The 26,072-nt window shown below is 41.0% G+C and overlaps 1 protein-coding gene across 1 annotated transcript in view; it reads right to left on the bottom strand.

Annotated features, from left to right (window-relative positions):
• Nucleotides 1-309: 309 nt before the first annotated feature.
• Nucleotides 310-26,072, bottom strand: part of ANKK1 (ankyrin repeat and kinase domain containing 1) — a 134,514-nt gene continuing 108,751 nt past the window's right edge. Inside the window, exons 3-8 of the mRNA XM_073585302.1 lie at nucleotides 24,313-24,464; nucleotides 17,353-17,402; nucleotides 15,901-16,056; nucleotides 8,740-8,873; nucleotides 7,946-7,985; nucleotides 310-6,638 (exon numbers count right to left, since the gene is read on the bottom strand). Coding sequence (XP_073441403.1) covers nucleotides 5,353-6,638; nucleotides 7,946-7,985; nucleotides 8,740-8,873; nucleotides 15,901-16,056; nucleotides 17,353-17,402; nucleotides 24,313-24,464 — 1,818 coding nt within the window. The 3' untranslated portion in view covers nucleotides 310-5,352. The remainder of the gene's footprint in view (nucleotides 6,639-7,945; nucleotides 7,986-8,739; nucleotides 8,874-15,900; nucleotides 16,057-17,352; nucleotides 17,403-24,312; nucleotides 24,465-26,072) is intronic.

Raw genomic sequence — 26,072 nt, forward strand, 5'->3', positions numbered from 1 at the left:
TGCATGCGTGCCACGACTCCATTTATGTGACTGTACTCAGCTATCTCCGGCAGTCCTATGTAGAATGAACAGAACAGTGACCATTTTGATCAGATATTATAGACCGCCCTTCTCTGAATCGACAGTGGTCCCCATGAACAGAACTCAAATGATCCGCATGTATCTAACTATTAGATAGGTTTAAAAGAAAGAAAGGAATAGAATATGAACTGCACAAGCAAGGTTATAGTACAATTTCAGATGTATTGTACACTATATGGGCACAATTATAGAGACAAGAGGCGTTACAACAATAACAAGACCCAAAGGAAAGGTGCTGCAAAACACAATCTTTATTAGTATGTAAAACACACAAAAAAAAACAGTAGCTCAATAAAGGGCTGAAGAAATACTAAAGGGGGGTAAAGAGCATATTATATTTATAAGGACTGAAAAGTAACAAAGTATAAATATATTAAGGTGCATTTTTGAAGAACAACCTACAGAGGCCTGCATAAAAAACAATGTACAAGAGCCTTATGACAAACTTACGAGCAATATGATGACAGGGCTTGAAACGCACACCATGTATATTTGTCATACATTTCATGTTCATCGTTTTTTAAGCAACCACGAATCCACAAAAAACGGGAATCCGACTAGATTCAGATAGAAACCTTGACAGCCAGTGCCATAGAGATGATGATACAAATGGAGTTTAAATGGATTCCATTTTTTTTCATATGGATATCTAAAAATAATCTACTACGTTATTGTGTCCATCAGAAAAGATAGGCACCGCTGGAAAACAAAAACATCAATAGTCCAGCTCACCAGTAATCTCTGATTTAAGTCCTGTCCGCAGGATGGATAGTGCTTCTGCCAAAAAAGCAAAAGCAAAGAGAAGAGATCCAGCTTAATGGACATAAAAATCTTCTGTTAAAAATTAAAAGTATCATCCAGATCTGCTTAGAACAGTAAAAAAAATCTGGTGCGTTTCAGGTGCGTCAAGCACCCTTAGTCATGGTTCTGATTTTCTCACCACTAACAGTGCTTGACGCACCAAAAACGCCTCAAGCACCCTTTATGATTTTTATATATGTGGAGTTGTAAAAATAAATCAAAGTCCATTTGAACTCTAATTGTGTCATTGTATTCTATGGCTTTATCGAGGATTCCATCTAAATCCAATTTTTCGGGGATTCAAATAGAACACCTGAAATTAGGCTACCTACGCACGTTGCATATTTGCTTGCAGAAACTTCTGCAAGGTTTCTGCATCTCTTGGCAGAAAAATGCAGCGGTAAATATGCGCGGTTTTATGCGATTTTGCACGCGTCTTTGTAAATCCATAGAGCCAAATAAATATATACTATTAAAAAAAAGAATTGTGATGTAATTTCCTTGTTCAACCTCTTCTTTTTCATTCTCCATTGAAGACCATAATGTCATTACATACCATGTTCAAATTTATAATGTTTACACCCACACAAAAGAAATATAAGTGAATATATATATATATATGTGTGTGTGTGTGTGTTTGTGTGTGTGTGTGTGCAATACCAAGCCAGAGGATTAGTAATGAACAGGTGAGAGCCAGATACCCTCATTAATAAAAACGGTGCATAAATAGTTAAATAAAGACACACACACACACACACACACACAGTCACCATCCTATATAGGAGCAGTAACAAAGTTATCCTACATATGCTGTAACAAAACAGCAACTGTCAGAAATCTGCATGAAACACAATATCTGTTTATTTTTTTTTAAAAAATTGCGTGGGCTCCAGCATAATTTTCATAATCAGCAGAGGGAAAGCCGATGGCGGAGGGATGATATTGTTAATATTCGGGGAAGGAGCCAATAGCCATAATGGTTCCCAGGCTATTAATATTAGCTCACAGCTGTTTGCTTAGTCTTTACTGGCTAGTTTACAGGGGAACCCCAGAAAAAAATTGACATGGGGTCCCCCTATAAAGTTGAACAAGCAAAGGATAGTTTGACAGCTGCGGACTGAGATTAATAGCCTGGGAAGGGGCCATGGATGTTTGCACCCCCCAGGTTAAAAACATCAGCTCTCAGCCACCCCAGAAATGGCGCATCTTATAGATGCACCGATTCTGGCACTTAGCCTCGCTCTTCCCACTTGCCCTGTAGCGGTGGCAAGTCGGGATGATATTTGTGGGGTTGATGTCACCTTTGTATTGTCAGGTGACATCAAGTCCACAGGTTAGTAATGGAGAGGCGTCTATAAAACACCTATCGATTACTAACCCCATAGTGGTATTTTATAAAACACAGACACCCCGAATAAAGTCCTTTATTTGAAATAATCACACAGACTCCTTTATTGAATAGTGATTGAATTTAAATTTACCATGCTTACTGAACACCTAATCCTCGACACCTTAGTCTGCTGCAAAAAATCAAAAAATAATAAACCAACATATAATACTATCCTGTCTGCCGTAGTCCATTTAATACCAAGTGTCACACGCCAATCTCATGTGTAAGAACAGTCACATCAGGAGATGTGACTGCTCTTCCCAGCCTTCGGCGATACACTGATATAAGGTTCTCGCTCCCGTAGTGTATCACTGAGCTGCCGTGAGAGTTCACCAGAGTTCATCCGCTCTGGTGCTCTCATTTACGGCACCACTGCATGAGAATCGGAGCTGATCAGTTGGTGAACTCTCACAGCAGTTCAGTGATACACTCTGGAAGCGATTACCTCCTGTCAGTGTATCACCAGAGGCCGGATAGAGCAGTCACATCTCCCGATGTGGCTGTTCTACACATGAGATCACCGTGGGACACTTGTTATTAAATGCACTACGGCTAAAAGGTGAATATATGTTGGTTTATTATTTTTGATTGCTTGTGGGAGACAAGGGCATCGGGGATTAGGCATTCGGTGAGTATATATTTTGTATGTGACTATGTATGTAATTATGTAAATGTTTAGATTTTTTTTTTACAATTGAACACAGGCGCCGGATGATGAGACTATTCTCCCATCATCGGCTCATGCTGTCTCTGTTATATGTGATAAAAGACGTAGCTGGATGGGAATAGTAGTCCCATCAGATGACGCCTAAGTACAATCACTATGGGCTGTTCATCGCGTGGGGATGTAGAAGGCAGGACCGGGCTGCTACGGCTGCTGAAGCGTCGGGTCTAGAACTGCTGGAGCCAAACCTCCTGTTCCTGATGGGAGTGAGATTGCAGCCGGAGAGAGCCAGTAACCAGGGTGAAGGGGCATGGCCAGTCAGTGTGAGGTAAAATGGGTTGCGTGGCAACTGAGCAGTCTTCCGCCACAATGCTGATGAAGTGCAGACCGCAACCACTGTGAAGGGAGAGACAGGCCATGATGTGAAGAGAAAGGGTGGCATAGTGAGGGGCACACCGAAACCGGCAGGTGCGCAGGGGAGCGTGCGATCAACGGAGTATCGCAACGGAGCATTACAGCTCAGGCCTTTAGGTGACGGCAGCTGTTCAAAGAGGCACACGCCGAGCGGAATCCTGCAGAGAGCTCTATTCTTTTGCTCTGCGGATATATGGACTATTGGCTCAACGGGCAAAACTGGAGACCGCCCGCTACCGCCAGAAGTAGGACTGTGTGCTGGGCGAGGATGCCAGCAGACACCACACCAACCGCCGCCAGCATCCTGCTACCCATGGGACTTTCAGTGAGTGCCAGGCTGCGGAGCCATGATAAGTAAAACTGTTAACCAGAGACTGTTTAGTTAAACAACTGTTTATTTCATTTTAGTATTGTACCCTTTAACCCTGTTATCTCACTATGTGGAGTCCCCTACTGTTGACTAATTAAATATAGTTAACCCCTGCTCTGCAGCATTTGTGTTACTGCATCCCAGCACCTGCATATTACAGGTACACACACACAGACACAGACACACACACATTCTCCGCTCACACTCATTCTCCACCCACACACTCTTCCTCCTTCTGACATCATTTCCTTTGACAATTCGCAGCATTTTTGGCAGCAAATCTGCAGCAAATGCGCAAACCTTTTTACACCTACGTTTTTGCTGTAGATTTGACTGACTACATTGAAGTCAATGAATCAAAAACGCTGCAAAAATGCAAAAAGAATTGACATACTGCAGAAAACAAAATACTGCAAATACGGATGGAAATTTACTGATCATGTGCACAACACTTCTGGATTGGCATTGAATTACCTTGCATAAGTATTTCATTGCGTTTTTGGACTATTTAGACGTGCAAAAAATGCTGCGAAAACGCATCGTGTGCACATAGCCTTAGAGTAGAAATGCAATGGTAATGGCCCCTTACATTAATGAGTATTTATTCCAAGGCACTAAAGCATGAAAAAATTGCTGTTATATACACCCAATATAGATAAATAATTGCTTATAAGTCAACTGATTGAAATCTAATAAAGCTTCTGATCTGTCTCACTGCACAAAAAATAATCTATGTTGCCTCCATATTGCACATTGTAATGGAGGTATTCTACCTAGAAGCAATACTTGCAGAAGAGAGTGTTGTTGTACTATACCAACCAATGGACCATGCCTTCAGGATTAACCAGAAAAGAATGTCTGTGTGCAAACAAAGTCTACAGGTACCATTATTTCAACTTGTGCTTTATCTTCTATAGAACTTTGTTAGATATCATTTTCATACATTGCTATTAGTAATTAATATAAATATTTTGCGTTCTATAACAACCTCTAGCTGCGTATGTTAAAAAAAAATGTAATATTATTTTACAATCACATATATTGTTATCATTATTTAACCCTCTTAGTCTGTGGTTCCTAGTTTTCTTCATTTTATTTGAATTTGTTTTTCATAGTTTAATACTGTATTAGTTATTGATGAATTTCCTAGTGATTTATTTGTTCTAAAGACTTGGTTATTTCCTCATGTTCCTGCTAGATTTGTGCCTCCAGAGATTCTCTCGGCAGAGAAAATTGGATCAGTAAACGGATACTCAGCTCAAACTCTGATCAGAGTTTGAGCCGCGTGTCATTACCATAATCTATCCAATTCTCTTGAAAGAGACAATCATTGCTTGATTGAGAAAGAAACACAGGGACAGTGGCACAATCGAGCCTCTGGTCTGACCTGTCAATCAAGAGAACTCCACCCAGGAAACAGGAAGCCAGTCTGCAGAGAAGCGGTGCACTCCTGAAGATCTAGATGAGACCACCAATTTAAAATGGATTGTTGGAGGTCTTAGAGATTGTAGACCATAGATGAAAATGGTAGGCATGTCTTAGTAATATGCAATAACATTTTCAGATGAAAAAACCTCTTTAAGACCTCCTAATTTTCAAATCCTTTACACCATATTGTTTCCAGGTTTCATATTATTCCTGGAAATTAAGGTAAGGACCTAAATCCTCTTCGGTTGAGCTGTTTGAAGAAGAGTCTGGTCCTCCTTCTAGTAGAGAAATAATGCTGTGTTTTTGATTCCTTATTGCCAATTGTAATGGGGTACAACCACTGGTGTCCTCTATGTTCTTCTTGGCGTTAGCCCGGAGTAAAGTCTTCACAATAGCAGCATTAGCATTTAGGACAGCCACGTGTAATGATGTCCAACCAAACTTGTTTTGAGCATCTACATTAGCTTTGTTCTCAATTAGCTTAATAACACTGCAAAAAGACCCTCTCTGAACTGCAAAATGAAGAGGTGTCCAACCAGACATTTCAGCAACATTTGGGTCAGCTCCCATATCTAGTAGGAGGGAAACAACCGAGTCATCGCCATAACGAACAGCCAAATGTAGCGGAGTCCATAACATATCTCCAGCGGCATCTACTTTAGCATCATTGTCCTTAAGTAAATGTACTATTTCGGCATGTCCTTTGAATATTGCAAGGTGTAAAGGTGTCCATCCCTGGTTCGTCTTCAGGTTAACTTGGGCACCATGCTTTATAAGATGTTTACATATCAAGCTCTTGCCTTTCACAACCGCCATGTGTAAAGGTGTATAGTGATTCTCATCAACAGAGTTCAGATTGGCTCCTTTCTGTATCAAGTGCTGAACCACTCGAAAGTAACCTCGATCAGCAGAAATGTGGAGGGGAGTTCTTTGATTCTTTTGCTTGCCGTCTGGATCAGATCCTTGGCCGATTAGAAGTTTGACAATATTATAGTGACCATAGCAAGAAGCTACATGGAGAGGAGTTTTTCCATCTATTTCTTGACTATTTGGGTTGGACTGACGTGTAAAAAGAACACGTGCAACATTTTCAAAACCATTTTGGGAAGCCAAATGCAGCGGTGTCCAATTATCCCGTTCTAATGCATCAACGCGTGCTCTATGGTCTAAGAGTAACCGAGCTATACGATCATCTCCTCCTTGGGCTGCAAAATGCAAAGGTGACCACCTGTCTTCATCCGTAATGTTGACATCAGCTCCATTCTCTATTAGGCAAGCACATATGTCTGGTAGTTTTCTCTGTACTGCCAATATCAGAGGCGTGGATCCACTCACCGTGCGGCTATTAACGTTAGCGTTCAAGCTGAGAAAATGATTCACCCTCTCAAAGTTTCCTTCAGCCACCGCAAAGTGAAGAAAAGTGAAATTATTTTCATCCGACCAAGAAATATCGCTGCTTTCTAGGATTTTCATAATGAAGCTGTCTGTAACTGAAATGAAAGCCAATGATTAATTCATTGAGGTATCACGTTCAATTGACATAAATAGATCCCTCATCTTATAATATTGTTTGCATCGTTGAGCAGAAAACCATTAGGGCAAGTTTTTGAAAGGGAACCTTATAGCATATAAATCGCAAACACCATGAATCATATACTGGCTATATTATTTCAGTTGTGTATGCTTTAGGATTCATGCAGACGTCCATGGATGTTGGTCCGATCACGGGCCACAAAACACATACTAATCGCGGTTCTCCCAAGCAGAGCATGACAGCTTAATATATTTCTAAGGTTTTCTCCATATAAAGTATGGCCACCACAATACTAGAAAGCTGTAAAAAAAAGTCTCCAATCCCCTCTGCAGATCAAAAATTTTTTTTTATTATGCTCACAGACTGTGCAATGTGGGCCAATGGGCGTCTCTGGCCTTGATCCGGTGCCTCCTCTCTTCCTTTACTTGCCATCTTCCTGCTTATTTTGTGCGGATGATGCTTTCTATGTCATCCACATATTGTCCTCCAGGCTGAGGGCAGAGCAAAGTACGGTGTTGCGTATGTGCTGGTTTTACTTCTAGGTCATCGGCACTCTTTGGCCTTTCTCGGCTCATGTGCATTACAGTACTGTGCTCTGCCCTCAGTAGAACAAATTACATGTACACAAGAGTGCCTGTGGGGGAAGCTTTATGGAACGTGTCATCCATATGAAGCAGAAAAGGAGGACAGCGATAGTAAGAAGAGAGGAGGCATAGGATTAAGACCAGAGATTCCCATCAGATCCGACTGCACAGTCTGTGAGTATGATAGACCCTTTTAGGGCTCTGCAGAGGGGATTGGGGACTTTTTTACTGCATTCTAGTGTGCTGTAAAAGAGGTCTTAATGGTGGTGGCCGTACTGTATATGACAAAAACTTAATGACGCGTTCCCTTTAAGAGGAGCATGCCTCTTAATACATTTTGTGCATCTTAATTCAGCGCACTCTTCATTAAGACTGGCGTACAAAATGTCATTCTTGATAAATTGGGGCAATTGGGTATTTTTACTGCTTCTGACCCCCTTCAGAGTAAATAAAAATACAAATGGTTGAACCTTCATATAATTATTATTTCATGTAGGGAAAATTACATCACTATTAGTAAAGGTGGCTCAGAGGATTCATTGAACTTGTACCCAACAGACACAAATGGGATGAAGTCCTCATGGCATCTGGACACCTCCAGATATGAACCAAAAATATACTCATTTCAATGAACTCTTACATCTCTCAATGATGCTATATGAATTGCAAATAATCTTACCACTGTATGAAGAGCTCGCAAATGATGCTTGTTGGCTGTCCTGTAATAATGAGACACATAATGAACAAGTTATTGTTCTTCATCATAATTATTTTTCATAATGAATATATCATAATGGTACTGAACCTTCCTGCCAAACAGTGGTGGGGCACGCATTGACAAACTAGTCAGTGCTTTTGGTTTCAAACCAGAAGATATGAGATATTACTGCCTTGGTTAAAGGAATCTGGCAAGAGAGTACTTCTGCCGAAACCACAGCCGTTTGAATCAGACATTGGTTGCACCATTACAGCCATAGGTGTGGCTTCTCCCTACCTCGATCCTTAGACTGACAGGTCTCACCCTATGCTCTCTTCCTACATACTCGATACCTGAAGAAGAGGTGGCTTCATCTCCAAAATGCATCTTAATTACAACAGTAATTGCAACTTTATACAACAATACTGAGCAGCGTAGCTGTGAATCCGGTTATGCGTGACCTAAAACCCATAATAGAAAACAGCAGCACCCTCTATGTGTGTCTCATTGCCCTTTTCACAGATTCTGTTCCTCTTCATTGCAATAGACTTAATGGACAGCTGTATTATGATCCCTTAGCTTAGCTGTTTTCCAGGTGGCGGGGAGGGGAAAGGGATGGAGAAGTGGCTCACAAGTGGGGAAAGCATATATTTTTGATAAGATTAATATGAGTTTTTATTTTCTTTATTTTTGCTGGTACTATCAATTTAAGTCAAAGTTTCTTGAAAAAGATTAACCTCAATAGGCATTCACTGGGGCCTAACAACTTTACTTACATCACTGTATCCATTATGTAATACTGCAGCTGAAGACTTCAGAGGAACTTGTTCAGCTTTGGGTACAGATGCTTCATGTTCTGGGAGAGGACTTTGCACTAAGCAGAGTAACATGTGGGATTCAACCATGATATCTAAATAGAGAGAAAGAAGAAATGAGTTCTCAATTTGTAACTGGGGCCATACAGGCCATACCAAACTGTGTTCACAGAAGGTGGTTCTGACTACACAGCTAGACTCCACTTAAAGCACCATTCCAGCATTTTTTTTTAAAATTTTACCACTGGAGTGGTGCTTCTAATCTAAGGTCTCTGACCCGACTCTTATAATCCCGTGCAGCCATCTTGCCCTTCTATCGTTGCTGTTCCTGTCGGCCTCTGGTAGTTTGTGACCTGCAGGATCTTTCTAGCGTTTCATATAGCAAGTCAGAGGTTACAACTCAATAGAAGTCTAAGAGAGCATTTTTCTGTCTCTCAGACTTGCATTGGGAGAGGACATCTAGCTAGTCAGAGGTTGCGGTCACAAGATGGCACTATGGAACAGGAATGGAGCTGTTGTGAACTCTCTTGATCTGATTTCTGAGTCGGGGCTCCCTTTGGTGGTTGCTGCAGGTAGTGGAGCTGGTCATGTTGACAGAAGTGTGTCACCTGAAGATGATGATTCAAGCAAGCTTCTTTGAGTTGCTGCTGGTGATTTGGTTTCTCTTCCTGTGCATTTTGAAGTCTGCTTTTTCCCCTCCTTGGTCTTGCATCATTTAGATAAGTTATTTGCTTGGTGGAATCTTTTGCATTTGATATAGTTTTTGCCTTTCTCTGCTTTCTGCTTTGCTGTGTGGGTTCAGCATTATTCCCTGCTGGGATTTGTGCTGGACCCTACTCATATGTCACGCTTATGTCATTCTGTTCTGTATTGCTAATTATATTAGTATCTTTTGCTTTGCTTTCAGTTCACACCAGAATGCTGATCTAGTGGGGAAGAGGTTGCTATATATTTTTCCTTTTTTTCTCTGGGGACCGTAGGAGGATTTTTTCTTTAATGGAGACTAAGCAATTGTCCGATCGTGTTGAGCAGCTCGCTGCGGAAGTTCGGGGAGTTTCTGCCTATCTCGCGCAATCGTCTGCTGTAGAACCAAAAATTCCTATTCCTGATGTATTTTCTGGGGATCGATATAAATTTTTGAACTTTAAGAATAATTGTAAACTGTTTTTTGCCTTGAAACCTAGCTCCTCGGGGAACTCGGTGCAGCAGACTAAAATTGTCATCTCCCTGTTGCACGGCGATCCCCAGGACTGGGCTTTTTCTTTGACACCTGGGAATCCTATTTTGGCTGATGTGGATGCGTTTTTCCTAGCTTTGGAGTTGTTGTATGATAAACCTAATGTTATTGATCAAACTGAGAAAACCTTATTGGCATTGAACCAAGGTCAGGATGCGGAAGAGTTATATTGTCAAAAATTCCAAAAGTGGGCTGTCCTTACTGAATGGAATGATGACGCCTTAGCAGCTCTCTTTCGGAAAGGTTTGGCAGAAACCGTAAAAGATGTTATGGTGGGATTTCCGGTCCCCTCTGGTCTTAATGACTCTATGTCACTAGCCATTCAAATTGATTGACATTTACGTGAACGTAAAACTATGCGAAAGGCGGTGCTGCCTTTTGAACAAACTTCTTAGCCCATGCAATGTGATAGGGTTTTGTCTAGGGCGCAACGTCAAGAGTTTAGAAGGTGTAATAAGTTATGCTTCTTTTGTGGGGACACCTCTCATGCTATTTGTTTACCCTAAGCAGGAAAAACGTTTTGCTCACTCATTTGCTGTAGGCAGTGTACAGCCTAAATTCCTTTTGTTGGTTTCCTTCATCTGCTCCTTGTCTTCATTTTCTGCTAAAGCTTTTGTTGATTCAGGAGCAGCTCTGAATCTGATGGATTTTGACTTTGCCAAACGTGCATTTCCCATGTTTCCCCTGCGGACCCCAATTCCTTTGAGAGGTATTGATGCTGCCCCCTTGGCGGAGAATAAACCCCAGTTTTGGAGGCAGGTGATAATGCAGGTCACCCCGGACCACCAAGAGAATTGTAAATTTTTGGTGTTGCATAATTTATATGACATTATTGTACTGGGTTTTCCTTGGTTGCAGACCCATAATCCTGTTTTGGATTGGAAATCTGTGTCTGTGGTGAGTTGGGGTTGTCAATGTGTTCATAGTGACACTCCTGTTTTCTCCACCTCTCCCCAGTCTGATGATGCTCCTGATTATTTGGCTGATTTTTCTGACGTATTTAGCAAGAGAAAGTCCGCATCTTTGCCTCCTCATAACTGTTATGATTGCGTGATTGACTTAGTGCCCGGTTGTAAATTTCCCAAGGGTCGGCTTTTCAGCTTATCTGTACCTGAACATGATGCTATGCGATCTTATATCAAGGAGTCATTGGAGAAGGGTCATATCAGACCATCCTCTTCACCTTTAGGTGCTGTTTTTTTGTTTGTGGCCAAGAAAGATGGTTCATTAAGGCCAAGTATTGATTATCGTTCTCTTAATAAAATCACTGTTAAATATCAGTATCCGTTACCCCTGATTTCTGCTTTATTTTCCAGAGTTACAGGTGCTAGTTGGTTTACTAAGCTCGACCTTAGGGGGCTGATAATCTTATTCACATCAAGCATGGTGATAAATGGAAGACAGCGTTTAATACTCATGAGGGACATTTTGAGTAAATAGTGATGCCTTTTGGGCTCACTAATGCCCCTTCCATCTTCCAATCTTTCATGAACGATATTTACTGGGACTTTGTGGATAAGTTTTTGATCATTTATTTGGATGATATTTTGATTTTTTCCAGTGATTGGGATTCTCATGTGGAACATGTACGGACTGTGTTCCGGATTTTGAGAGAAAACGCTCTGTATGTTAAGGGATTGAAATGTCTCTTTGGCGTACAAAAGATTTTGTTTTGGGGATTCATTTTGTCCCCATCTGCTATTGAAATGGAGCCGGCCAAGGTCAAGGCCATTTATGTTTGGGTTCAACAAACTTCCTTGAAGGCCCTCCAGAAGTTTTTGGGTTTTGCTAATTTCTACCGTAAATTCATAAGTAATTTTTCTGGGATTGTAAAATCACTGATGGATTTGACTAAAAAGGGCGCTGATGTGGTGAATTGGTCTCCAGAGGCAGTCTCAGCGTTCCAGGAGCTTAAGCGGAGATTCACTGCTGCTCCGGTCTTACGGCAAGCTGATGTTTCACTCCCATTTCAGGTGGAGATAGATGCTTCTGAGATTTGTGCAGGAGCCATTTTGTCTCAAAGAGATCCAGAAACCTCTAAAATGAATCCTTGTGCCTTCTTTTCTTGAAAATTTTTCCCATCTGAACGTAACTATGATGTGGGGAATCGGGAATTGTTGGCCATGAAGTGGGCTTTTGAAGACTGGAGACATTGGTTGGAGGGAGCCAGACATCAAGTTGTGGTCCTTACCGACCACAAGAACCTGATCTATCTCAAATCAGCCAAGCGATTGAACCCTAGACAGGCTAGGTGGGCCTTGTTTTTTACGCATTTTAATTTTGTGATCTCCTTTCTTCCGGGCACTAAGAATGTTAAGGCGGACGCCCTCTCTAGGAGTTTCTTTGCTGATTCTCTTGATGTGACTGAACCTACTACCATTCTAAATGAGGGTGTGGTTCTTTCCGCCATTTCACCCAATTTGAGACTTGCCCTGGAGGAATTTCAGGAGGACAAACCTGAATGATGCGCTATGGGGAAATTGTATATTCCTGACCAGTGGAGGAGAAGAGTAATGTCTGAAATCAACTGCTTCACATTAGCTGGTCATCCAAGTATTTTTGGTACCAGAGATTTGATGAGTCGGTCTTTTAGGTGGCCTGCTTTATCTCGTGATGTCAGGAATTTTGTGCAGTCCTGTGGGACTTGTTCTCGGTCCAAACCCTGTTCTCGTTCTAGTGGTTTGTTAACACTAGAACTACCGGAGGGGTCATTTTGACCCTTTTGCTATTTCTTTTTCCTATAATTTCTAAAATTTTAACAAACGAGTTCTGACTTTTTGTGACTTTTATTTATTCATGGTAGTGTATATTTTAGGACACAAAAATGATTTGTAACTTTTTCAGGGGCCCAGATTTTACAATTCATACCTGTAAGTACTGAAGGGGTCAATTTGACCCCATACATAAAAGTAGTAGTTGGCAAGTCACCTAATATTACAGAGTACAGAAAATCACAGTGCTTCTCCCTAGTTGTAGAGTGTAATTGTATCTTTGCATATCAGGGATGATTCAGCATTTTGTTTTGTCTAAACTTGTCTGAACATGTTTGATCCATGTCTCTTGTAGCGATTTCTGTCTGCACTTCAGTAGCAAACATTACGGTTGAAGGTACAACTCTGCATGTTTGTACAGTGTCGTTTTATTACTTCTGCGATCTTACAAGTCCCTTTTTGCGACGCATATTTGAAGCATGACTAAGCAGAGGGATCTGACAAGTGATGAAATTTTCAAATGTCTTCAGAATTTATCTTAAAAAGAGTCAGAAGAAGTGGCCCATCATCCGCAATGTCTGAACCACAAACAAAAGGACAAGAAATCCGCAAGCGTCGAAAATATGGAGTTGGAAGATGCAAACAAAACAACTAAAACTTGCGCAAGCTGTAACAAACCAGTTTGTGGAAAATGCACTGGGAAAGTGGAAGAAAGTACTGTTAGTGTTAACTGTTGGACACCGCATGCTATGACCATGTAAAAGGAAAATGCATGCTGTACTTGATCTTAACACTGTTCCTACTAAGTTAAAATAAATGTTCTTTAATTTGTTGGCAACAAAAAAGTTATTTTTACTCCAGAGTCAGTACTTTTGAATGGGGGTCAAAATGACCCCTAAAGGTAGTTATAGGTATTATGAAACATGCGGTAGTTCTAGTGTTAATGCCCCTGCCGGTGCCCAGGAGGCCATGGACCCATATTTCAATGGATTTTATTTCTGATCTCCCTGTTTCTCAGAGAATGACAGTTATCTGGGTGATCTGTGATAGATTTTCTAAGATGGTCTATCTCGTACCACTCCCAAAGTTGCCATCTTCTTCTGAGTTGGTGCCCTTGTTTTTACAACAGGTGGTTCGTTTGCACGGTATTCCTGAAAACATTGTGTTGGACAGAGGAGTTCAGTTTGTTTCATTTTGGAGAGCTTTTTGTTCTAAACTGGAAATTCCGTTGTCTTTCTCCTCTGCATTTCATCCTCAGACCAATGGGCAAACTGAGAGAACAAACTGGACTTTGGAAACCTATTTGAGATGTTTTATATCTGCTGATCAAGATGACTGGGTCTCATTTTTGCCCTTGGCCGAATTTGCTCTAAATAATAGGGCTAATTCTGCCACTTTGATGTCTCCTTTTTTCTGCAACTTTGGGTTTCATCCTCATTTTTCTTCAGGGCAGGTAGAGGCTTCGGCCTGCCCAGGTGTGGATTCTGTGGTAGAGAGAATGCAGCAGTTTTGGGATCAAGTAGTGGATAAGTTGTCTCATTCTCAGGAGAAGGCCCAATGGTTTGCCAACCTGCATAGGACCACTGGTCCCCATTTTAAAGTGGGTGACATGGTTTGGTTGTCCTCAAAAAATATTCTTATGAAAGTTGCGTCTCCAAAATTCAAGCCAAGGTTCATTGGACCTTATAAGATTTTGGAAGTCCTTAATCCCATTTCTTACCATTTGGCTATTCCAGGAACGTTTAAGATTCACAACGCTTTTCATAAATCTTTGTTGAAAAGGTTTGTGGAGCCAGAGGTACCCATGGCTGCATCCCCTGATCCTGTATTGGTTAATGGTAATCTGGAGTATGAGGTAGAGAAGATATTGGATTCTCGCATGGCTAGACGGAGACTCCAGTACTTGGTCAAGTGGAAGGGTTATGGCCAGGAGGATAATTCTTGTGTCTCTGCTTCTGACATTCATGCTGAGAGATTGGTTCGTGCTTTTCACCGGGCCAATCCTGATCAGCCTGGTTGCGTGGATGAGGGTTCGGTGACCCCTCCTCAAGGGGGGATACTGTTGTGAACTCTCTTGATCTGTGATTGCAGACAGTATCTTTTCTGTCCTGTCCTATCTAGACAGTTTGGGCCCCATCATTTGCTCACTCTATTTTCTGCCTGCGTTTGTGCTTCATCTTGTCTCACTGACAATATATGTTTGGGGGCTATCAATTCCTTTGGGGTTCTACTCAGGGGCAGTTTAGCTTACCCCTTTTTTGCATTAGGCTTAGTTAACTCTTTGACTGTGCCAAGGCGTCTAGGGCATCGTAAGCACATCCCACGGCTAATGCTAGTTGTGTTGTTAGGTTTAGGGGTCTGCAATCCGCTAAGTTGCCAACCTTTCTGGTTTCCTAGTTGCTTAGCTAATTCCTGGGTAATCCTCCTCAGTGACCGAATCATAACATGGAGCTGTAAAGAGTGAAGATGCTTGACAGTGAGTATAAGACTGGGGGCAGGGACCTTAGATTAGAAGCACTACTCTAGCATTGAATAAAACCTCTGTTGTCGTGCTTTAACCCCTTTCCGACACTGAGCTTAATAATATGTTAATCGGACACCCTGCCTTTGATGTGGGCTCCGGCGGTGAGCCCACATCTTTTCCAGCATAAGTCAGCTGTTTTGAACAGCTGACATGTGCCTCTAACAGCCACGGGTGAAATCACATACTCTGACAGTGGCATTTAACAAGCGCTTTCGGCAAGCGCACCAGAAAACCCACCCATTGGTGACCCCGTCACGTGATCGCGGGTCACCAATGGGTTGCCATGACAACCAGAGGTCTAGAGCAGACCTCTATAGTTGTCAATGCTGGATTGCTATGAGAAACAACATTGATCAATAAAACACCAAACAATTCTATCTACTTACTATCATCATGGAAAGAAATGATGTTTTTGTAATACTTTGCAGGGAAATGTTTATCACAAATGTGTCTGTATGCAGTCACTCAATGACTAGGATGTTAGGATAATCCATAAAAGTTGATTATGGTCAAATTTAAACCCTAGCAAAATCTGCAAAAAGTTTGATCATATTTGTATTATCAGTAGGGAAATCCATGTTAATTTATGGTTAGCCACATAAATACATGGATAAGGTGCTTCACTAGCCATAAAATAAGGGAATACAAACCAGAAAAACTTGGTCGTTTATTGGCATCCTGGTTCCAGCATCTCTTCATTAAGTCAATCATCTGCTGACATTCCACAGGCGCATCTTCAGAAATGTCCTCCACAGGAGGCCGGTGCCCCGCTGCTACCTTTACTATCACTGTCATCATGCTCTGACCTAAAGACAGAGAGTTCAGTACATCAAATTGGAAACTTTACACTCTAGATTTTAATGTTCTCTATAATTATATGTCAAAGAAGCCAAAGTACTCTCCAATAGCTGCAACTATTTTAACATAATTTTAGTAAATACTAAACTATTCTTAAATCATTGATGGCATATACAATAAGTGTGCTGAAAGGGAACCTGTCATCAGATACATGCTGCTTGAATGACTTCGTCTCATGCATTGTGATTGCAGCCAAGAATGTTTTCATCTGGAATGGAAAGTTGAGTTGTTCCAGAGTAAACAGACTTTGGAAATCCACCCGGGAACTATTCTGCCCCATTACCATTGATTTACAGATTTTTCTCTGTTTACATAGGGAGACACCTGTCAGTGAAACAGACTGGGGCAAGGAGAAAAGAAAATCTTATACTCACCTCTCCATGCATCTCCTGCCGTCACTGGTCCTCTGATTACTTTCTTCTGTCTTCTATTTTCTTCTCTCTCCAGGCCTGCAGCACTTCACTAGGCTCTACACTGTCTACAGTAAGTTAATGACATGCGTCGCACTTCATGCAGTCATGTGCTCTGAAAGCATGTCATTGACATTAATTAGGGGCGTCACACCCCACATAATAGTGGTGGGGTCTAGTGAAGAGTGACATGTGGTGGGGATTTATCATTATTTTCTACCCTTTTAGTTCCCATCAATAAATAAATCTTAGGTAATGACATTCCCTGTACTTTGCAGCCATTACTTACCGAGGGAATTATGTGCCTTTAAAGGTAGTCTGTCATTACAAAATGACTGTTGATTGAAACCAAGCGTAGGGGTTTCAACACCTTCCCACCTACTTTTTTCCATCTGTCTCTGCCCTCCTCTTTTGGGATTGACAGCTCTCGCTTTACAAAAGCCAGAGAAGGGCGGAGAAAAATGGCAAATAAGAAGATGGGAAGGTGCACTGAAGTTTTCGGCCATGCCAAGAGTGCACCAAAGCCCTTATGATTGGGTTGAGCTGTCATTTTGCACTGACCTGCTATTTACAAGCAAAAAATTCCAGAAAGACATAAATTAAATCAATACTTCGAACAGTAAATGCTGAATCTCTGTCACCCCTGTTCTCTACACACCGTACCTTCCAGTCGTAAAATAATTACACGGCTTTCTTTTTTTTTTTCTTTGTGCCCTTTCCAACCATTTCATTTTGTGCAGTCATTGTGTATTTACAAGCTATCCAATTTCCATTTAGGCTGACACCTTGCAGAAAATTAAATTTTGACATAAAAGGCTGAAAAAAGAGATTTACCTATGAAAGGCTTTTTCTGAGTCAGAAGCTCCCAGATAACAATTGAATAGCTGAAAAGAAAGCAAATACACACAATAAAGACTCCATGTTTGACAGTAGCAATATTCTTCAGCTTTGTGTTCTATTTATGCTTTTCAGAATAATTCAGTTATTCCAAGTGTTTCCAGAAGAGACACAAAATCCAAATTATTGATTCATCGATGAAGAGATTTGACTTAGGGGACAGTCATCTGTAAGATATGATCAAAGGAGGCTATCGGATAAAGGAAGGCAATACGGCAATTTTCTGGATTGGTGGAACCATATAAAGATTAAAAATTCCGTAAATTAAGGGGGAAAATAAATGTTAAGTATAATGGTTTTTCTTTTTCCCCTACAGAACTCTAAGATTTATAAGAAATCCCTGTCCATAAATTCCGCTTAAGTCCTCAACTGCCCGGACTCTTGGTTCCTTTTGCGCCATGATGACGTCATAAGACCATAATGACCAATCACTGTGAGCCATTGTAACATTTTTTTGATAATAGGCAGAATATAAAGATAATTGTATTGCAAAATTCATTTTTTTTTCCAAAGTGGGAGAACTTTGGGAGATTTTTTGCTAATGAAAACCTTTTTAATACTAGCATCCTAGTGTTAAGCATCTTAAATCATTGGCTTTGATTTTGCGAAAGAAGTTGTTCTAAGACATCAAAAATTCTCGAGTGGTTCAAAATTTAAGTTATTGAAAGTTGCTAATATTTTATTTTCTGAACTTCCCCAAAAGGCTGATTTTAGACTATGGAGTCTGATCTCTCCGGTGTCGCTTCTCAAGATGGCTTAGTGTCTGCCAAGACAGAGAAGAGGACTATCTTGGCTAATAAATTCAGCCTAACATCCAATCCCTTCATTACATCACAGACAAGTGTGGAAAATGTGAGCATTTTGGTAAGTTTAAGTAATACACATTTATTAACCATTCAAGAATTTTTTTATTTCACCGCACAACACCTTGGAATGTTGATCCAAGAACATTGATGAACATAGACATGGAGCTAAATATTAAAATTGTATGCCCTGTTTTTTGGTGGGGAGAAGCAGGCTTCCAGGCTTACAATGATCATGCTCAGCATCGGGCAGTAGAGCTCAGCTCCTGCATGAACGTACATACTGTACAGCAGTGTACGGTCTCATAATAAAGTCTACAGATATGTACACTGCTGTATGCACACTCACGAGGGAGCTGAGCACTTCTGCCTGCTGAGCTGATCATTTTTGCACTCTTTCATGTTTTGAGCAATCAGTGGGCATTTCAAAACACAGATAACCTAAGCGTTAAAGAGGCAAAAATTTTTTTTAGAACTTTCAAGTAAAAAAACACCTTTTTTTTTCATAACAGCGGGGAGTCCTTTAGCAGAGCCGACATACAAAACTAACTGAATATTATAACTAACTGACTGAGGAGTTCTTTAATAAACTGGCAATCCTTAAAGGAATGTGCACCAATAATGGATCAAAGGAAGTCCACAGACAGTAAATAAATGGGGCAATTAAATGGGAAAAAATGCCTTAAAGGGTCCCACGTAGTTTCTTCAGGAGCACACCACTCCCGTGCATCCTCTTTTTCGAGGACAGTACACTCTTGATGACTGAAAGCTCAGACCAGTGACATGGTTGAAACACTGACTCCAACTATGCTTTCTCCTAGAAATGACACATCCTAATTGGGAGTCTCTGTAGCTAATTTTGTTTTGGTAATAGCAGCAAGGATAAATATTCTTAGAATAAAACAAAACTTTTAATATGCATCATGTATAAGATGAGACATGCAACGCTAACCACAGGTGCTAAACAGACAAAATACAAAAAAGTGCTCAATAAAACCAGCGCACATTTTGATGAGCCATCCAAGGTCTAAAGGACAGCATGGAGGTGGGGGATTATTTTGCTTAAATACTACCCTGTCATGCCGCATGCAAGTCTCATGCCCTGATATGGTCAGCATCCAGGTGTGGTCCTGCCCTCACTAGTAATAATAATAATAATAATTTTATTTCTATAGCGCCAACATATTCCGCAGCACTTTACATTATAGAGGGGACTTCTACAGACAAAAGACATTACAGCATAGAATAGTAATAAACACATAGATCAAAACAGATACCAAGAGGAATGAGGACCCTGCTCGCCAGCTTACAATCTATAAGGAAAAAGGGGAAACACGAAAGGTGGATGGTAACAATTGCTTTTATTGTTTTTATTGTTTAGACCATCCCTAGTGTATGAATTGGGTGTTCCTGTTGCTGCATGAACCACTTAACAGTCTAAATATGTAACAGTACAGACACAGAGGGCTATTAAATACAAAAAGCATGTGAGAACATGATTCTAAGAACCTGGTTATGGTAAAAATATTTGAAATGAGCCATACAGGGATATTTAGGTTAATGCGTTGAGGCGAGAGGCTAGTCTGAACAAATGCATTTTTAAGGCATGCTTGAAACTGTGGGGATTGGGGATTAATCATACTAGCTTAGGTAGTGCATTCCAAAGATTTGGCATGGCACATGAAAAGTCTTGGAGACGGGAGTGGGAGGTTCTGATTAATGAGGATGTTAACCTCAGGTCATTAGCAGAACGGAGGGCACGGGTAGGGTGTAAGGCTGAGACGAGGGAGGAGATGTAGGGTGGTGCTGAGCCATGGAAGGCTTTGTGGGTGAGGGTAATAAGTTTATATTGAATTCTGGAGTGGATAGGTAGCCAGTGTAAGGACTGGCACAAGGTAGAGGCATCGGTGTAACGATTGGTGAGGAATATGATCCTAGCTGCAGCATTCAGGACGGATTGGAGAGGGGAGAGTTTGGTAAGTGGGAGACCGATTAGTAGAGAGTTACAATAGTCCAGACGAGAATTAATAAGAGAAACAGTAAGAGTTTTTACAAAGTCAATAGTAAGAAAGGGTCGAATTCTAGAAATGTTTTTGAGGTGCAGATAACAAGAGCGAGCCAATGATCGGATGTGGGGGGTGAATGAAACCTCTAAATCAAGTATGACCACAACACAGCGGGCATGCTGCTGGGGAGTAATGGCAATGTCTGGCATAGGTAGGTTAGTAGAGGGAGGAAACATGAGGAGTTCAGTTTTTGACAGGTTCAGTTTCAGATAGAGGGAGGACATGATGTTATAGACAGTGGTAAGACAATCACTGGTGTTTTCCAAAAAGGCAGGCATGATATCAGGAGAAGTGTATAATTGAGTGTCATCAACCGAGAGGTGGTACTGGAACCCAAATTTACTGATTGCTTGACCAATAGGGGCAGTATACAAAGAGAAGAGGAGGGGGCCTAGAACCAATCCTTGAGGAACCCCAACAGTAAGGGGAAGATGAGAGGAGGAGCCAGCAAAAGATACAGTAACGGAGCGGTCAGAGAGAGGAGAACCAAGAGAGAACAGTGTCCTTGAGGCCAATGGAATGGAGCATAGTGAGGAGGAGCTGATGATCCACAGTGTCAAATGCTGTGGAGAGATCCAAGAGAATTAGCATGGAGTAGTGACCATTAGATTTAGCTGTTAGAAGATCATTAGAGACTTTAGTGAGGGCAGTTTCAGTAGAGGGTAGAGAGTGGAAACCGATTGTAGAGGGTCAAGAAGAGAGTTATCTGAGAGATAGCAGATAAGATGGGTGTGGACCAGGTGTTCCAGGAGTTTAGAGATGAAGGGAAGATTAGAGACAGTTCTATAGTTAGTGGCACAGTTTTGGTCGAGGGATGGTTTTTTAAGTAATGGCTGGATGATGGCATGCTTAAATGAGGAAGGAAAGATACCAGAAGAGAGTGAGAGGGTGAATACTTTTGATAGGTGAGTGGTGACAGCAGGTGAAAGGGACTGGAGGAGATGTGATGGAATGGGGTCATTGGTGCAAGTGGTAGGGCAAGAAGATGCAAGGAGCCTGATTACTTTGTCTTCTGTTACTGGTTCAAAATCAGAGAGTGAGCTAGATGAAGTGGGGGGAGGGAGGACAGTGCATGGTATGAGGTGATTGGGAGATAATTTCCTGTCCAATATGGTCAATTTTTTCTTTTAAATAATTAGCCAGATCATCAGCATGGAGATCCATGGTTGGGGCCTGCACTCTTAAGTAGGGAATGAAAAGTGTCAAAGAGATGTTTCGGATTATTGGATAGTGAGGTGATGAGGGTGTTGAAATAGGTTTGTTTTGAGAGGTGAAGGGCAGTGTTGTATGTTTTAAGCATAAACTAGTAATGGATGAAATCTTCGGGTAGATTGGATTTTCTCCACAGACGTTTGGTGCACCTGGAGCACCGCTATAGGAAGTGTGTTTGTAGCGTGTCCCAGGGTTGTCGCCGTCTGTGCCTAGTTGTTCTATGTATAGGAGGTGCAGTTTCATCCAGAGCACTTTGAATTGTTTCATTGTAATGCTTCAGTGCAGAATCATGACATGAGAGGTAGGAGATAGGGGCCAATGATGACTGCAAGTTCTTCATAAGTTTCTTGGTGTTACTGGCCTGTATGTTTCTAAAAGTGTTGAAAGTGGGGGTGACCTGGGCGGGATGGCAGTTCTTTATAGAGAATGATAGAAGATTGTGGTCAGAGAGCGGGAGAGGGGAGTTTGTGAAATCATCCACTGAGCAAAGCCAGGAGAAGACCAGGTCGAGGGGGTTTCTGTCTTCTTGCGTGGGGGAGTTAGTATGCTGCAAGAGGCCGAAAGAGGAGGTTATAGATAAAAGGTGAGAAGCAGATGGTGAGAGGGGAAGAGCAATGGGGATGTTGAAGTCTCCCATGATGAGGGTGGGGATGTCACAGGAGAGATAGTGTGGAAGCCAGGTGGCAAAGTGATCCAGAAACTGATGGGACGGGCCCGGAGGACGATAAACCACTATCACTTGCATAGAGTCTGACAGCATGGACCTCAAAAGAAGGGAAGACAAGTGAGGGTACTTGAGGGATAACCTGGAAGGTACATTTGGGTGATAGGAGAAGACCAACTCCTCCACCTGCTCTGTTGTCCGATCTTGGGGTATGAGTGTAGTCCACCATATGAAAGAGCAGCAGCAGTGGTGTCTGACTGCTGGATCCAGGCTTCAGTAAGAGCCAGAAGGTTAAGAGAATCGGAAAGGAAGAGGTTATGAATGAAGGAGAGTTTATTGCACACTGAGCAAGAATTCCAAAGGGCTCAATTAAAAGAAATAGACGGCATGCAGGGAATATTAATAAGATTAGAGTGGTTTCTGAGTGTAGCAGTTGAGGTGTTCGACTTACTGTAACATGAGGGGCTGGAGTTGGGAGAGATATCTCCTGCAACTAGAAGAAGGAGAATAGAAAGAGTGAGCAGATAGTTAAGTGATTTGTGAAAGCATCTCTTGTGTTGGAATGTGCAAGTGAATGGATCTGTGCTGTTTAGCAATGTGAAAAGAGTGTGAGTACTGTACATAGGAGAGGAAAGGACAGAGGAGCCGATATGGATGGAGTGTAAAGAGTTAATGCAAGGGCGATGGATGTGAGTGAATGCAGCAGCCAGGATATAAATTATACAAATGCACATGGTGAATATTTGTGGTAATCCAAATGTACTGAGAATAGATTTATTAATTTTTCTTACCTGTCTCCAGCCCTGTCTAACTGCCATGTTATAACTGGCCGTGCTTTGATACATGTACTTCGATTACATGTACTTAAATGCCCCCCTGCATAAATGCTTCCCCATGCTAGGTCTGAATATATAGGAGGCCAGATCTAAGATCTTACTTTTTTTTCTCACTCGTTAGCAATCAATCAAACTAAGTTAAGACAGCAAGGCACAATAAACATATTGAGCAGATAAACAAATGTCCTGGCCTACATAGATCATAAACCACTTTGAAAAGTTACTTGACCTCAAAGCAGTGCCCCTTAGTTCCCTTCTGACGCATTTCGGCAGAACTTTACGGTAAACAAAGATTATGAAAAGTCCAAAATGTTTTTGTTCAAAACATACATTATTATGTCCAAGGTAAGATTGTGTCAGGTGCCCAGCCAGGTCTGTTTTTTCTTTCCTGAAATCCTATACTAAAAATATTATTGTCAAAATTTCTGGTTTAGGCAGAATATGCTGGGTAGAGCCTGAGCACAACAACCCGATTCTGGATTCCAGTGCTATCATTTCTGAAATACCATTTTTATCTACGGTTCTAGGATTACAATCAGAATGTGTCTATCCTAACATGCAACATAGTATAAGACCTCATTTGTTTTAATCTTAGTCTCAAAATTGTCTTTTAGGTACTGGAAAGAGGTTTTCCCAGTTATTGCTTTTACAAAGGATACATGATAAATGATCACTTGTGGTACTGCTGCTGATAACCCCACAGATATGGAGAACGGAAGGCCCAAAGTTTTCTGTGTGAATGAAGTGGTAGTGAGCATATGCGACCACCATTCCTATAGACTGTTAACAGAGCAGTGGTCGCACATACTCACTACCACTCTATTCACAGAGGGAACTTGGAGACCCTTATTTTCACAGTTAGAGGAAATCCCAGTAATAAGTTCTCCAATAAGCATACATTGATCACCTATCCTATGAGTAAGTGATATATGTTGTTTATAGGACAATAAAAAGTTGTTCAAGCCCCCAAAGTAGTTCTTTTTTGTCCTGGTACCTTCATGATAATGTGCAGGCAATTATTAGTCTTAACAGTTTTATGCTGCACATACAGACATAACACTATGACCCTTGATCACCAACATCTTTGACAGGTCATCATGGCACTGAAGTAAGCATAAACTGGTGCGCACCACCGGAGACCTGCTCTGGAGCCATGGGGGGTTTAAAAACAGTTAGTGTTGAGCATTTTTCAAACTTATTAACTTTTCTGCACTCAGGAAACTTTTTTTTTTTTTTAAATCTCAGGCAATGTCTTTAATAAATATATAGCTTTTATTTTCTGGACATTGGCTTGTACAGTACTCTTGGCATCATACCTGTACACATCATATTTAGTTCCTGGCACCCTACTACTCTCCAGGAACACTTCTGGAGGGATGTAGCTTAGGGTTCCTTTGATTGCTGATCTTTCTATATATTCCTTCCGAGTTGAATTTTCTTTCCATTTAGAGAGGCCAAAATCAGAAATCTGGAAGAGAGAAAAATTCTCAATATAGTCACACCCAAACCATTAAACAGTCACTTAACATACTTGGGTAGAATAATAAATCTGAAATTAGAGTGATTAGTATTTTCAGGAACAACGAGGATTTGCACAGTACCAGAAAAGGGAATGTAAGTGGTGGAAAGTTATCGGAAAACAGAATTATTATAGATGTAGCCACATTTCTGCACTATAAATAACCTATTCGTAAATTTCTTCAAATGTCTTATTTGGAAATCTGAAAGCTGTTTTATTGATCATGGATCTTTATGACTAGGGTTCTGTTAGTTGAAACTATTTTTTGCAGTGTTTCTTTTTGAATGTATTTAAAATACAAAAACATAAAGCTGCTTCGGAGATAATCTTGTCTAAAAATTTCCTGCCATTTTGTATCTTCAGCTCCTCCCTATTTGTGTCCATGGTGAAAGAAAAAAAACACTGTAACCTGATCCTACAGTCATGAAGTACAGAAATAGTAATCTGTTACTTCTTTCACATTTGTCTGTATAGGAGTCGATAACAAATGTTTAAGTAAAATTATTTTCAAAGTTTCCCAATTTTATATTTTTAAGATGCTTTGAAACAATTTAAATAAATGGTTGTGAAGGCGTTCCTTCTCCTTAATTGCCTTGGTCATATATTTTACAATCATGACTAGTGCTGTGTGTATCCTGAAGGTACTGTATGTCACGTCTCTAGATCTTACATACTGTAGAAAAGGTGCTGTGCCCCAAATGTGTATTATATGTCTTTACTGACACAATAAAATTGTGTCAACTATACTTTGGACACTGGATGTTCCTCTCCAGGAGTGTTCACATTTTAAAGAGGTTGTCTGGTGAAAACAGTTTTAACCTATCCTGTTGCTCGGTTGGGATCAGAGCTCAAGAATCTGAACCAATCGGCAAACTAGAAACTTTTATCCTTTTTATAATGGGGCAGCAGTGCGCATGTGTGACCTCTACACCATTTATTCCCTACCCTATGGGACTGCAAAGCGATGAACTTGGCTTTTTCCGGCAGCTTGACGGAGGTATGAATGGGATTCCAACCTGACCCCCATTTTGTAACAGGGATAAAATGTCCTCATTGGGGATAAAAGTTCCCTATTCTGCAGATCCTTGTAGGTTCCAGTGGTTGGACACCGACTAATCAGCAAGTTATCACATATCCGGTGCATAGAGGATAACTTGTTTTCACCACTGAACAACTGCTTTACCCTGCTATTGATTTTATATAGAGAAATACAGATTTTTTTTTTATTTTTCTTATCCAGAGTTACTGAATGCTTAAGAATTTACAACATAAGATCATCACTGAGAGGACTCACAACACTTCCATTTACCTATGTGCCACCAGTGGATATACCCATGCTCCTTTCTGTCCCATCTTCTATTAGAATTTTGAGTTAGTGTTCCAATATCACAGTGCATGCACCGATGTGCTACCAATTATTATAATTTATTATTATAGCACCATTTATTCCATGGCACTTTACATGTGAAAAGGGGTATATATAAAAACGAGCACTGTAATCTTACACAATAAAAGTCACAACAGGTATAGGATGGGAGCGGGCCCTGCCTGCAAGGG

Source organism: Dendrobates tinctorius, unplaced genomic scaffold (assembly GCF_039654945.1).
Source record: "Dendrobates tinctorius isolate UK_male_01 unplaced genomic scaffold, ASM3965494v1 ptg000086l, whole genome shotgun sequence".
In the NCBI taxonomy this organism is placed as follows: Eukaryota; Metazoa; Chordata; class Amphibia; order Anura; family Dendrobatidae; genus Dendrobates; species Dendrobates tinctorius.